Raw genomic sequence first — 13,138 nt, 5'->3', positions numbered from 1 at the left:
GACTTTAGCTGTGGATGATCTAAGTTGGAAGCAACTCTCACTATGATCTAACAACCATATATCTTATTTTTGCTCGCTCCATCGAGCGCCAAAAGCGATTGCTCGTGTGAGTGAGTCAATCTTGCCTATTAACATCAATCAACAAATCTGTATGTGCTCTTTCACAAGTCATATCCAAACATAGAAAAATGAATAGAACAAGCATAAATACTGATTGCATAAATAATTTCCCAAACATTGGAACGTACATAAGTAATCATCCAAGTTAAAAAAAAAAACACACATAAGCATCACTACCATCTATGTAAACCCAAAGACCTAACATGAGTACAATGAGCATCTCTCGAAATGGGTTTGGTCAGTGGGTCCGCAACCATACGACTAGTAGAAATATGTTTTAAGACAACTTGCTTCTGCGCCACTATTTCTCTGATGAAGTTAAGCTTTATGTCTATATATTTGGTTCTTCCATGATACTTAGGATCTTTGGCATAGGCGAGTGCAGCCATGCTGTCACAATGAATAGTGACAGGGTCTGTGGCTTCTGAGACTACTCCCAAATGCTGTAAGAACCTTCGTAACCAAACAGCCTCCTGTACGGCAGTTGAGCATGCCACAAACTCTGCCTCCATGGTAGATAGGGAAATACATGATTGCTTCTTACTGCTCCAGGTAATGGCTCCACCACCGAACATGAAAGCATATCCAGATGTGGACTTCCGCTTATCTATATCACTGCCCCAATCAGCATCACTGTAGCCAACTAGGCGTAAATCCGTACTCTAGTAACAAAGCATATAATCTGTAGTCCCTTTGAGGTAACGCAATATCCTCTTGATTGCATTCCAATGAGCAGGTCTTGGATCGAACTGGTAACGACTTACCAATCCTACTGCATAACATATATCTGGCCGAGTACACATCATAGCATACATCAAGCTTCTAACTGCATTAGCATAGGGTACTTGGGCCATCCTTTCTTTTTCTTCTGGAGTCTTTGGTCTCATATTAAGGCTTAGGCTCTCATCTTTAAAGGAGTGTCAACAGGTTTGTAGCTTTGCATTGGGAATCGCTCTAAGATATTCTTAATGTAAGTCTCTTGAGACAAACCGAGAAGTCTCTTAGAGCGATCTCTCAAGATCTTAACCCCGAGTGCATAGCTAGCTTCACCTATGTCCTTCATCTCGAAGGTTGAGGACAACCACCCTTTGGTGGCGCCAATCATCTCCTTATCATTTCCGGCCAATAGTATATCATCAACATATAATGACAAAATCAAAAAACTATTCTTGGATTGTTTAACATACACACAGTGGCCTTCATCGATCATGGTAAACCCATCGGTGATAATTGCTCGATGAAATCTCAGATACCACTGTCTAGATGATTGCTTTAAACCATAAATAGATCTTTGAAGCTTGTAAACTTTGCGCTCCATTCCAGCTGCTATAAAGCCCTCTGGCTGATCCATATAGATTTCTTCATCCAGTTCTCCATTGAGAAATGCAGTTTTAACATCCATTTGATATAGCTCAAGGTCCAACCGAGCTTCTATTGCCAAAATAAGGCGAATGGAGGCAAACCTTACTACTAGAGAAAAAGTTTAATCATAGTCTATACCCTCTAATTGGGTGTAACCTTTTGCCACTAGACGAGCTTTATGCCTTTCTATGGAACCATTTGCCTTGCGTTTGATCTTGAAAACCCATTTGTTCCCAATGGTCTTGTGTCCAGGTGGCAGATCAACCAAGTCCCACACATGGTTCTTTCTCATAGACTCTATCTCATCAAGCATCGCAACTTTCCACTCATTATTCGTAAGAGATGCTAAAGCCTCTTTTACTGCTTTTGGCTCAGCAATGTCACATGGAACAATCATAAATGTTTCCCTCTCAATCTCAAAACGACGACGAGGATTGGATCCACACTGGCTTCTACGACTTTGAGGTTCTTGAGAATCCACATTTGCTGGACCTAGTCCATCAATGTCGCTCCCACTATACCTAGGAGCTTGACGGATTTCCTCATTCTCAACTAAGCTACTTGATTTCCTAGGAGAGGTGAGGTTAGTAAAGATGTAGATCTCTATGAGATAGATGAACCACAACATGGCGCACCATGTAGCTTAGAGAAAATACATGATTGCTTCTTACTACTCCAGGTAATGGCTCCACCACCAAGCATGAAAGCATATCCATACGTCATATCCAGATGTGGACTTCTGCTCATCTATATCACCGCCCCAATCAGCATCACTGTAGCCAACTAGGCGTAAATCCGTACTCTGGTAACAAAGCATATACGCACTCTGGTAACAAAGCATATAATCTGCAGTCCCTTTTATATGCTTTGTTACCAGAGTACGGATTTACGCCTAGTTGGCTACAGTGATGCTGATTGGGGCGGTGATATAGATGAGCGGACGTCCACATCTGGATATGCTTTCATGCTCGGTGGTGGAGCCATTGCCTAGAGTAGTAAGAAGCAATCATATATTTCAACTAAGCTACTTGGTGCGCCATGTTGTGGTTCATCTATCTCATAGAGATCTACATCTCTACTAACCTCACATCTCCTAGGAAAATCTCCTTCGAGGAAATCCACATCACGCGACTCAATTTCAGTCACACTCCTGTCCGGCTGCTCTCCAATGAACACATAGCCCTTAGAATGCTCACAATAGCGAATGAAGATACACTTCTTTCCTCTAGGGCCTAACTTTCCATACTTATGAGAAGTGTTGTGTATGAAAGTTGCTGAACCCCATGGCCGCAATTTGTCCAAATTTGGCTTTTCGCCGGTCCATAATTCATAAGGGGTGGAAGGTACTGATTTAGAAGGCACACGATTAAGGATATAGGCTGCAGTTAGCAAAGCATCTCCCCAATAGGAAATGGGAAGATTGGCTTGCGCCATCATCTACCTAACCATATCCAGTAGTGTTCGATTCCCTCTCTTCGCTACACCATTTTGTTGCGGAGTGCCAGGAATTGTCAACTGTCTGATTATTCATTTCTCTTCACAAAGCTTTTTGAATAGCTCAGATAGATATTCGCGGCCTCGGTTTGTCCTTAAAGTCTTAATGCTTTTGTTTAATTGATTCTTAACTTCTAAAACATAACGTTGAAAGCAATCCAATGCTTCTGACTTATGAGAGATCAAATAGACATAACCAAAACGCGTACAATCATCTATAAATGTGATAAAGTAAGGAGCTCCATTTCTTGCCTTAACATTCATTGGTCCGCATATGTCAGAGTGAATTAGTTGTAATGGAAAAGATGCCCTTTTGGCTTTTCCAAATGGTTTTCTAGTTGTCTTGCCAGCAAGGCAATGCTTACAAGTGGGTATATTGACCCTAGCGAGTGGGCCTAAAAGGCCTTCTCTAGCTAACCTGATCATGCTGTCTTTCCCAATGTGGCCTAATCTAGCATGCCATTTAATAGAATCATTATCAACATCACAATTAGACGTAATATATGAAATAAAGTCATTAGCATTATTCAAACTAGAATTATTAACATCCAGAACTAAAAAACCATCTAAAATAAAACCACTATCATAATAAATTGTACCCAAAAAAATGCTAACTTGTCCACTCTCAAACTGAAAATTAAAACCAAGACTCATCATGCTAATAACTGAGAATAAGTTTTGTCGAATGTCTGGAGCATAGAGTACGTCATGAAGATATAAAGTGCGCCCATGTCGTATTTTCAGCTTGTAAGTGCCAATCTTATGCACCTCCACGCTAGATTCATTCCCCATGTATACTTGTTTGCTACCAGCTGGAACTCGACGATACTCAACAAACCCAACTCTGTCCCTCGTTACGTGGCAGGTTACTCCTGAGTCTACAACCCACAAATGAGGAGAATGAGCAACTAAAACTTGACTCGAAACATAACAGTCAAAGCGAGAAAATAAGTTAGGGAGTACCTTCTTCGGCTCAGGGCAATCCCGAGCGAAGTGTCCTTCCTTCTTGCAATTAAAGCACGCCATGTTAGCCTTACCTTTCTTGCCAGTCCTCTTACCTCTTTTGCGCTTAAAAGTGCTAGTGCGCTTTGGCCCAAGGTCAACCCCATCTTTCTTTTTAGGAGCCTACATAGCTCCTCCCCGCCTAGGGCCAAATGCCTGGCGCGAGTTAGACTCAGCAACAAGAGCAGTGCCATCAGGTTTAGCCGCCTCTAGGCGCTCAGCTTCAACCTCCAAATGACGTGATATGTCCTCAAATGTTTTAACATTATCATTGTGCGTCATATGACGCATCATTTCTTCCCAAGAATGAGGAAGGGAGCGAATCACTGCTTGAACTTGTTGCTCTTGTGTCAGATTATGACCTGCTGCCGCCAACTCACGTATCATAGTTGACATCACCCTCAGATGCTGCTTCATTGAATGATGCGCATTTTTCTGATAGGAATCAAATTTCATGGTCAACCCGCACAACTTAGCCAAAGAGGTAATGCCGAATTTCTATTTGAGAGCCTCCCACATTTCAAAAGCAATCAAGGAACCTTCAAACTTTGTTATCAAGTCGTTATGCATGCTCCTTAACTTCGTAAAGCGCGTACATCGATCTTTGTTGCGCCATTTTTGGTAGGCCTCAAGATCACGACGATGCTGAGCTGTAGTGCCTTGCTCAGGCTCAGTCATCACTTGCTCAAGAGTCTCCAAGACCTCTTGCTCATTCAGGAGATACTGGATCTTACGGCGCCAAATATCATAGTTATCGCCATCCAGCTTTTCTCCCTTAGTCAAATCAGCTACTATGCCTTTCGCTGCCATAGTTAACTATATCCAGAGAAAAAAAAATGCGCAAGGGATAAAATTTTAGCACGATACAGAATAATTTTGCTGCATAAATTCAAATTAAATTTTAATAAAAAAATACACATGTTGCAAGATCGAAAATTTGCTAAGCTTATAATCATCTCTTGCGCCTCTAGTGATTCTTATCAAACATTCAATTTAATTTAATGCGCAAAATAAATGAACAAATTTATTTAAAAGAATAATCCTCCAGTTCATATGACATGTTATAAGCATGATTTGGAAAAAAAAAAAAATTCAGATATAAGCATCTCAATATGATAATACAATCGAAAAAATGATAAACATTATTTTATCATAAAATTTGAATTAATATTAATCATGCTTTGGGGATAACATGAGTTTCTAACATTAAAAAAAAATCAATCATGATGTTCCTAATCATTCAAAATATTCTTAAACAGCAGAAAATAATTTTCAGAATTTTTCTGAAATTTTCTGAAATTTTCCGTGATTTCTTTAATAAAATAATACACAGAAAATATAAATAAATATTTTAGAAACTGAAACAGTATAAATCTTATACCAATAAATGGCATATGATTTCAGTATATCTCTGTAAAATATTCAAGTCCAGAAAATTAATTATGCATGTACAGAAGCATTTTAACGTAAAAACCATTGAATTAATAGCTCAGAAAAATATTTTTTTTATTTCAAAAAATCTGAAATCTAAACAGGTTGTAGGCAAGTAATTATAAGACTAACCATACAAGTCAGGCTGAAAACAGACTTATAGCGAATATTTTATGAGCAATTAATGTAGTTTTTTATTTTATTTTAAGTAAAACAACCAAACAGAGCCTTATCAAAACTAATCCCACACACCACCTGCGTGTGTATCATCTGCGTGTGTATCAGCGCATGTGCTGGCGCTGATGTCAGCATACGCAGTGGCAGCAGCAGTCTCGCGCTGCGCCATTATCAGTTTTTTTTTTTTAATACCAATTTCTCATGGGAAAATGTTTCGTAGCTCAAATTTTGTGGCTCAAAAGTGGTTCAAATGGCCAAAACGACGTCGTTTTGGCTATTTTTATGTTGTTCTGTATTCAAAACGACGTCGTTTTGGCCATTTGAGCCATTTTTGAGCCATAAAATTTGAGCTACGTAGCATTGTCGTTTCTCATGCCTTAATATCTGATAATTTGAAATAAAAAATTACCAATAATGATTTATCATCTATTAATGTAATTTTACGGATATTATATACATGTGAATGTTCAAAAAAAAAATATAATCAGAATAAAAAAAATTGATAAAAACTTTTTTGACCAAACATCAATATTTTATGCAAACAAAAATAATATACGTATATTAAAATACTAATTTCATAGATATTCAATAGGACGAAAACACTTTAATAATGACTCTGATACCAATGAAAGAAATATAATACTATATACACAGAGAAAAATAATATGGATTCGGACAAACCTTGTTGATAAACAGATTGCACAATGAATCCAGCTTAGAAGGTGAATCACGTACTCTTAAATAATCTCCACAGCAATGGAGTAAAACTACTAGAGTTTTACCCACACCAATCACTGTACAAAGGCAGAATAGTTTATGGGAAGAGAGAACGTATGTTTCTTTTTGTTATTTCAAAAACAGAATTCAAGATCTGTTTATATGGGAGAGTTAGGAGACCCATAAGATAGATATATTATCACAGATAATATCTATCGCATATCTATAATATCTAATCAATAATTATCATATATTATATTAACAATTATCTCATATCAAGATTATTTCATATTTTGATATATATATATATAATATATAATCTACTACTGATATTTAGATCTCTTCTAATTAGGTCATGCCACCATAGGCGACTCAATTGAGTCTGGATTCTAAACCCAACCCAATTTCCAACATAAACAAATCCTTTAGATTCACAAGTTACGTATGCTTATGGGGCAACAATAATTGATTTAAGGAGTCTCACAATTCATATTCATGTTGATTATTAACAAAGTATTAACACAAAAGATAATAAATAAAATATTATTAAAATATATATAATCACTATAACACTGTTGGGCAATTGGCAAGAGATAGCTAACAACAATTAAAACTTTAGAACAATGTCATGTAACACACTCATTAACTTTATTATTAATTTGGGTGAAAAAGAAAACATGCATGGTCCAAACAAACAAAATCTTATAGACAGTAAATATAGAAAAAATACACCAGCATCTATAAAAATAAACTTGAAATTAACTCTTAAAACAAAGATACACTCATAGCTTTATCAATTTAGATGGGAAAATATACATAGAAAAATCAGAAATCATTGCATAAAAAAAAACAAAAAAAAAACACTTATCCCCAAGAGATCTAAAGAAAAAAAAAAATTGAAATCAACTCTCAAAACAAAGATAGTTACATATATGTATATAATATTTAACAAACATGTCAAATTTATAAGATTCACTATAATAATTAACCCATAGTGCTCTCACATCCAATGCTACTCGTCAATCTACCACGGATTAAAACTTAGACTATTGATATTAAGAAAGAGAGATTAGCTTTATACAATTAAATTTGGAGAGAATTGGCACGAAGAGATTGAATGATGGTACGTTTGGAGAGTTACATTGAAATTTTAAGTTGTTGATGGCTTTTAAAAAATTAGGTTTTATTATTATCATTATCATTTTGGAAAGGATCAGGAAGAGCAATGGGAGAAATCAATTCTTCCTATATTAAGTGGATTTTGTATTTGAAATTCAAAAGTTTTGATAAGTAAATATTTTTTATTTTATAGTTGAATGAACTAATCAATAGATTTTTATAATTCTTTAAAAATTAAAAAAAAAATTCACAAATTTAGTTTGACGGTTTAGGACTCTCACAGCACCTGGGATTGAAAACTCCCTTTTTCTTTAATATATACTACCATAGCATAGGTATAAATAAGTAATCAAAAATTATTCTAAATTAAAATAATAATATAAAATTTATTTAAAATATGTAATAAAGATGATTTATAATCAAATAAATTTTATTCATTTTTATCAGAATTACACATAAGAGAAAATTTTTATTCTAATATCATTAATTGTGTGTTCTAAATTCTTAATAAAAAAAACTGCATATCATAATTTAATTAGTAAAAATTAAAGAATAAATTACGAAAATTATATTTACAATAAAATATAAATACATTTCATTTTATAAGTTTTGTAATTTTAATTTACCATATGATAGTAGTAAATCACATTTGTTAATATACTAATTTTTTCTTAGTATTTTGCAAAGTCTAAAAATTTGTCTACTTAAAACTATAAATTGTCGTATGTCATAATTCTTACGTGAAAATGGATTAGGATTAACCTGTGGTGTTAGACTAAACATTAGAAGTGACCTAGAAGCTACTCGACTCAATAGTTATGCAAATGAATTTCACCTAATCATGAAAAATTGTCTTTATCGATTTGTGACCGATATAAACTAGTTTAGGGGTTCCAATATTGGATTAATCTACTTTGGGTCAATTTTTTTTTCAACAATTCTGGATTTAAGCCTATAATACATCATATTTTTATAACTCAATATCATAGAAAAAAATAATAATCATAATGTTTATGGTGCTTTTTATCAATCAATAAAAAAAATTATAAATATTAAGAGAATTACATTTGAACAAATTCTAACATAAAATTTTGGGTAAATTATAAATATACACCTTGAGATTTGTTTAAAATACATATTGCTCCCTGTAATTTGGAAAATTATAAATACTCCATTGTTATAATTTTTTACTTAATTGCTCTCCTATATAATAATAATATTATCCAAATTATTAATTGAAACATATTTCTAACATCATTAAAAATTGTTAATTGACTTGATAATTTATTAATAAAAATAGAGATTTGTTATATAAGAAATCTCAGGAGATAAAATGTGATTTTCAGAACTATAGGAGGTAATTTGTATTTTAATCCAACCTTAGGATGCGTATTTGTAATTTTACCCTAAATTTTTTTAATTTAAAACTTTAAGACTTACACATTTTATTTGACTCTATAACTAATATTTGAGATAGCAACTAAAATAAATTTCAATTATTATTATATAGAGAGACATAAGAGTTTGTAGTACACAATTTAAAAAAATAATATTTGTTTTAAATTGTCAATATGAAAACTATGTACCCAACTTTATGTTATGTTTAATTCATAAATTTGGATAAAAACTTAGAACAAGAAAGCAAAAAGATAGGTGAAATGTGAATGAAACATATTTTACCTAATTTTAAACATCGTTTCATTTTTTCTTTCAAAATTTCTACCAAAAATCATGATCAAAACACATCATCAATGTTTGAAAAGAGTTTTGGATCCTATATTGTATTGATATACACTATCTAAAAAAACTTATGTAATATTTGATGAAAAAAGTAAGTTTTTAAAGTGAATTATCAATCACATTAGAAGGGAATAAAAGTAAGCCAATAAAAGATTTTTTAATTAGTTAAGAGCAATGATTGAGACCCCTATTTCCCACAAGACCCCCATAAATCTGGATTACTCATGATGTAGACTCCACACATACGTGAGTGGGCCCCATACATACATAGAGGGATCAGGATCACTTTGGGGTGTGGGGGTCATCCCCAAAGGGGGGTCCCAAATATTTTCCTTATTAAAAAATTAAATATCAAGAGAAATAAGAGTAATGATTGAAACTCACACTCCCACAAAATCCCCATAAGACCCTCACAAATCTGAACTACTCATGATGTACACTCCACACATACATGAGTAGATTCCACACATACATCAAGGGTCAGGATCACTTTGGGGGTGTGAGGTCATTCTCAAAGGGGGTCCCAAACATTTTTTAGAGAAATAATCTATGAAAGATGTGAATTAATTCTTATATTTACAAAAATCTAAATTTTAAAACTGATCATTTTCAAAATTTTAAATTTAAATTTTTAAATAGATTAATTAACTTTCTTTTTAAAATGCGTAAATCAAGGCGTAATAATTTTTTTTAAATGATTAAATAAAAACTATAAGTTTTTGTTTTTTTATTTTTATAAATTTTAAAACTAATTTGTTAACTTTCTTTTTCAAATTTCTAAATTTTAATTTATAGATGGATTAATTAACTTTCCTTTTTGAAATGTATAAATCAAAGCATAATAAGATTTTTTTTAAAAATAATTCAATAAGAATTAAACAATAGAAGATTTTTTAATTATTTAAAAAATAAGAATTCTAGAAAATAGTACAGGGTTTTGAGATTCATAAGTCTTTTCTCATCAGAAACTCCATTTTCCTTAAGGAGAAACTAGCAATAGGTCATAATAATTGCACTTAATTTCTATAAAGTCTTATTGAAAATAAATCTTAATAAAATTAACTAAAAATAATTTTGTATGACAATTTTTTGCATATGTCGTTAAAAATTGACAATTAGTAACTTTTTTTTTTAACGATTTTTATAAATTGTCACTAAAATTTATAATAAGTGACGTTTTTCTGTGACGAATTTTTATATTGTCGCTGAAAGTTGAAAATTAGTGATTTTTTTGTAACGATTTTTTTAAACTGCTTCTAAAACTTATTATTAGTGATTTTTTGTGATAAAAATTTTAAACTGTCACTAAAAATTAACAATTAATAACGTTTTTTAACAGTGTTTGATGAAAAATGTCATTAATTATCATACGACCTATTGAACAATAAGCCTACCTATTAAGACCTACATGTAAGTCTTCATTTTCTTGATATATAGTATAGATATAGATTAGGGATTCATACAAAATTAGATCATATGTGAAGCACATAATACTTATTGAATTTCTAGGGCAATAATGTCATTATATAATGATCTCATTTGTACTTTGCCACTAAGATTAGAGAGATTAAGTACAAGAAATAACAAGATAAGGGTTATTATTATTATAATAGTGTGTTATGTGCTTTACATATGACCTAATTTCACGTCAATTCCTAACAGAATTTTAATAAAATGTGTCAAATATACTTTGAGGTGATTGACTGTTAAGTTTAGAAGTTTAAGGGGACAAAATACAAATGAGGCCTCGTTTGTTAATAAACTGTTTTAATCAAAAAATCATTATAAATTATTATAATACTCTATCTATTTTTTAACAAATCTTTTTGTAAAAAATAAAAAAATACTAATCTCGTTTAGAGATAGATTATTTTAGTCAAAAAAAAAATTTATTATAAATTATCATATTATTTATTTTAATTTTCTATATATATTTTATAAAAAATTTAAAAATTTAAATAATCAATTCTCAGACCACCAATTTTCAAATGAGTCGCTGTAATTTATCACCCCAAAAAAAAATTACCATAGAAAAACCTTAATTGAACAACGTGGTGTGTACAACCTATACATGAAGAAGGGTGCAGAATTTGAAGAAGTAGAGACAAATGAGAGCCTAAATGGACTCTACACTCCATTATTGTCTTTAATTTGACTTCTGATGCTGTGTTTGTCCCATCCCATCATGTACGTGCCCTTGGCGGTGGGAGACCTTCTTTCTATTAGATCAGCTCTACCAATCAGACGTACCATTTTTGTGTGGTGCATTTGATGACCCATTGGCCCTCTCTCTCACTAATGAAACAATAATAATGACATATTTATTATTTTTTTATATCACTTTATGAATTAACACATTATTAATATAATTAATTTTATAATTTATATTTATCTATAATGATATGGTAGCCCATGAAATGACACATTAAAAATAATATTAAAAAAAAGTTATAAAGGTTGCATTACTCACAAAACAATCTTTCGAGACCGAGTGAGAAAAATAGAGAGAGACTATAGGGTACATTACTTTGCGGGTGTGTGAAACATATATAATAGGGGTAATGTCATGGTATAGTCCCAAAAGAGTATATACAATGCCATTTGTTGGGTTGTTTGTCATAAATGACATAATTAAATTCTTATTTAATTATAATTAAAAAAAATTAAGTTATAATCAAATACCATATTAGGTATAACTAAAAAAAAATTAAATTACAACTAAAATAATATCATAATCAACATCACAAAAATCATAACTAAATCATATCAAGTCATAACTAATAACATAATAAATTACAAAAAATAATAAGTAATGTGCATATGATTCGCATTTTTTTTAGGAGTGTGTGTCATAACATTCTTCATATAATTGTAAAAGAGCAATGCTATGTCTAATTAAAAATCTTATTAATAATCCTACAAAGCCATCCATGTTCAAATATTATTAAAGGTTTAAATATTATTATTTTTTTGATAATCAATCACATTTGATTATTTATAGGGCTTTTGGTCCATAAACCTAATTTTGGATTTCTTCAATCTAAAAGTACAAGCACTAAATTACTTTGTCCATAAGGACATGCTTGTGCAAAAAGACCAAACTATCCATATATACTTAGATCACGTGTATTTGTTCATCTATATAATCAAACACTCTCTCTTTCCTATTAGATCTAAAATCTCTCTCACATCATTCTCACTCTCTTTGCAACACATTTTCTTATCTAGGGTTTCACAACCCTCTCTCTCTTTTCTCTATCTCTCTCTCTAGATTCTCTTCGATGACCACTTCTCTACCATTCTCCGGCTACTGGACTGAAATGTAGTACCCTTTAGATGGAGGGATCACACAGAAAGACGTCTCTTCCGGCGGCGAACAATGGCTTTCTCGATAGAAATTCATTTCTCGACTGAGTTAACTTTTGCGCCTCCGATCTCTACAAGGCATGCGATTGACGGTATTCAAAGGGCACAACTCAATGCTCTGTTGTTGTCCGGACTCCACGAGGGTGATAAGCCAGAAGAAGAGCCTGAGTGTTGGATGCTGCGAGAGAGTTGCCCAGGGGAGAGAAGATAAGGAAGAAGAAGAGGAGCACGACGACAAAAAATGCAGCGAAGACTATATCTAGGAGGTTGTAGCTCAAATTTTTCGTGCCCTTCTTTTGGAAGTTTAAAAGAAAGCCCTACAGTTCGGACTCCCGCGATTCTGAATCTAATCTCACAAGTGCAATGTGAAATTGATAAACATCAAAGAGTCTAAATTCGACAAATCTTTTGAAAAATTGATTTTAAATAAAAAATGGCAAACATGGACTGCTTTGGCAGATACAGAGTCGCCACCTAAATATTTTATTTTGAAAAAATTTAGGAAACCCATGACTCGTGCCAAAGGCCACGTGTCCGTCATCATTAAGATTGTCTCGGCTCGGGAACTTAGGTACGAGAGGGAAAGATCATAAATTGAGCACTCCCGCTC

General features: G+C 32.7%; 1 protein-coding gene across 1 annotated transcript; it reads right to left on the bottom strand.

The window, feature by feature from the left end:
• Nucleotides 1-4,476: 4,476 nt before the first annotated feature.
• Nucleotides 4,477-4,788, bottom strand: LOC145807086 (uncharacterized). Its single transcript, XM_082905009.1, has one exon. The coding sequence runs from the start codon at nucleotides 4,786-4,788 to the stop codon at nucleotides 4,477-4,479; it is 312 nt and encodes a 103-aa protein (XP_082761135.1).
• Nucleotides 4,789-13,138: the final 8,350 nt, after the last annotated feature.

This window comes from Camellia sinensis, chromosome 14, assembly GCF_055761805.1.
Source record: "Camellia sinensis isolate YWXY chromosome 14, ASM5576180v1, whole genome shotgun sequence".
In the NCBI taxonomy this organism is placed as follows: domain Eukaryota; kingdom Viridiplantae; phylum Streptophyta; class Magnoliopsida; order Ericales; family Theaceae; genus Camellia; species Camellia sinensis.
The sequence above is the reverse complement of the archived record's forward strand: the minus strand, read 5'-3'. Positions and strand labels throughout refer to the sequence as shown.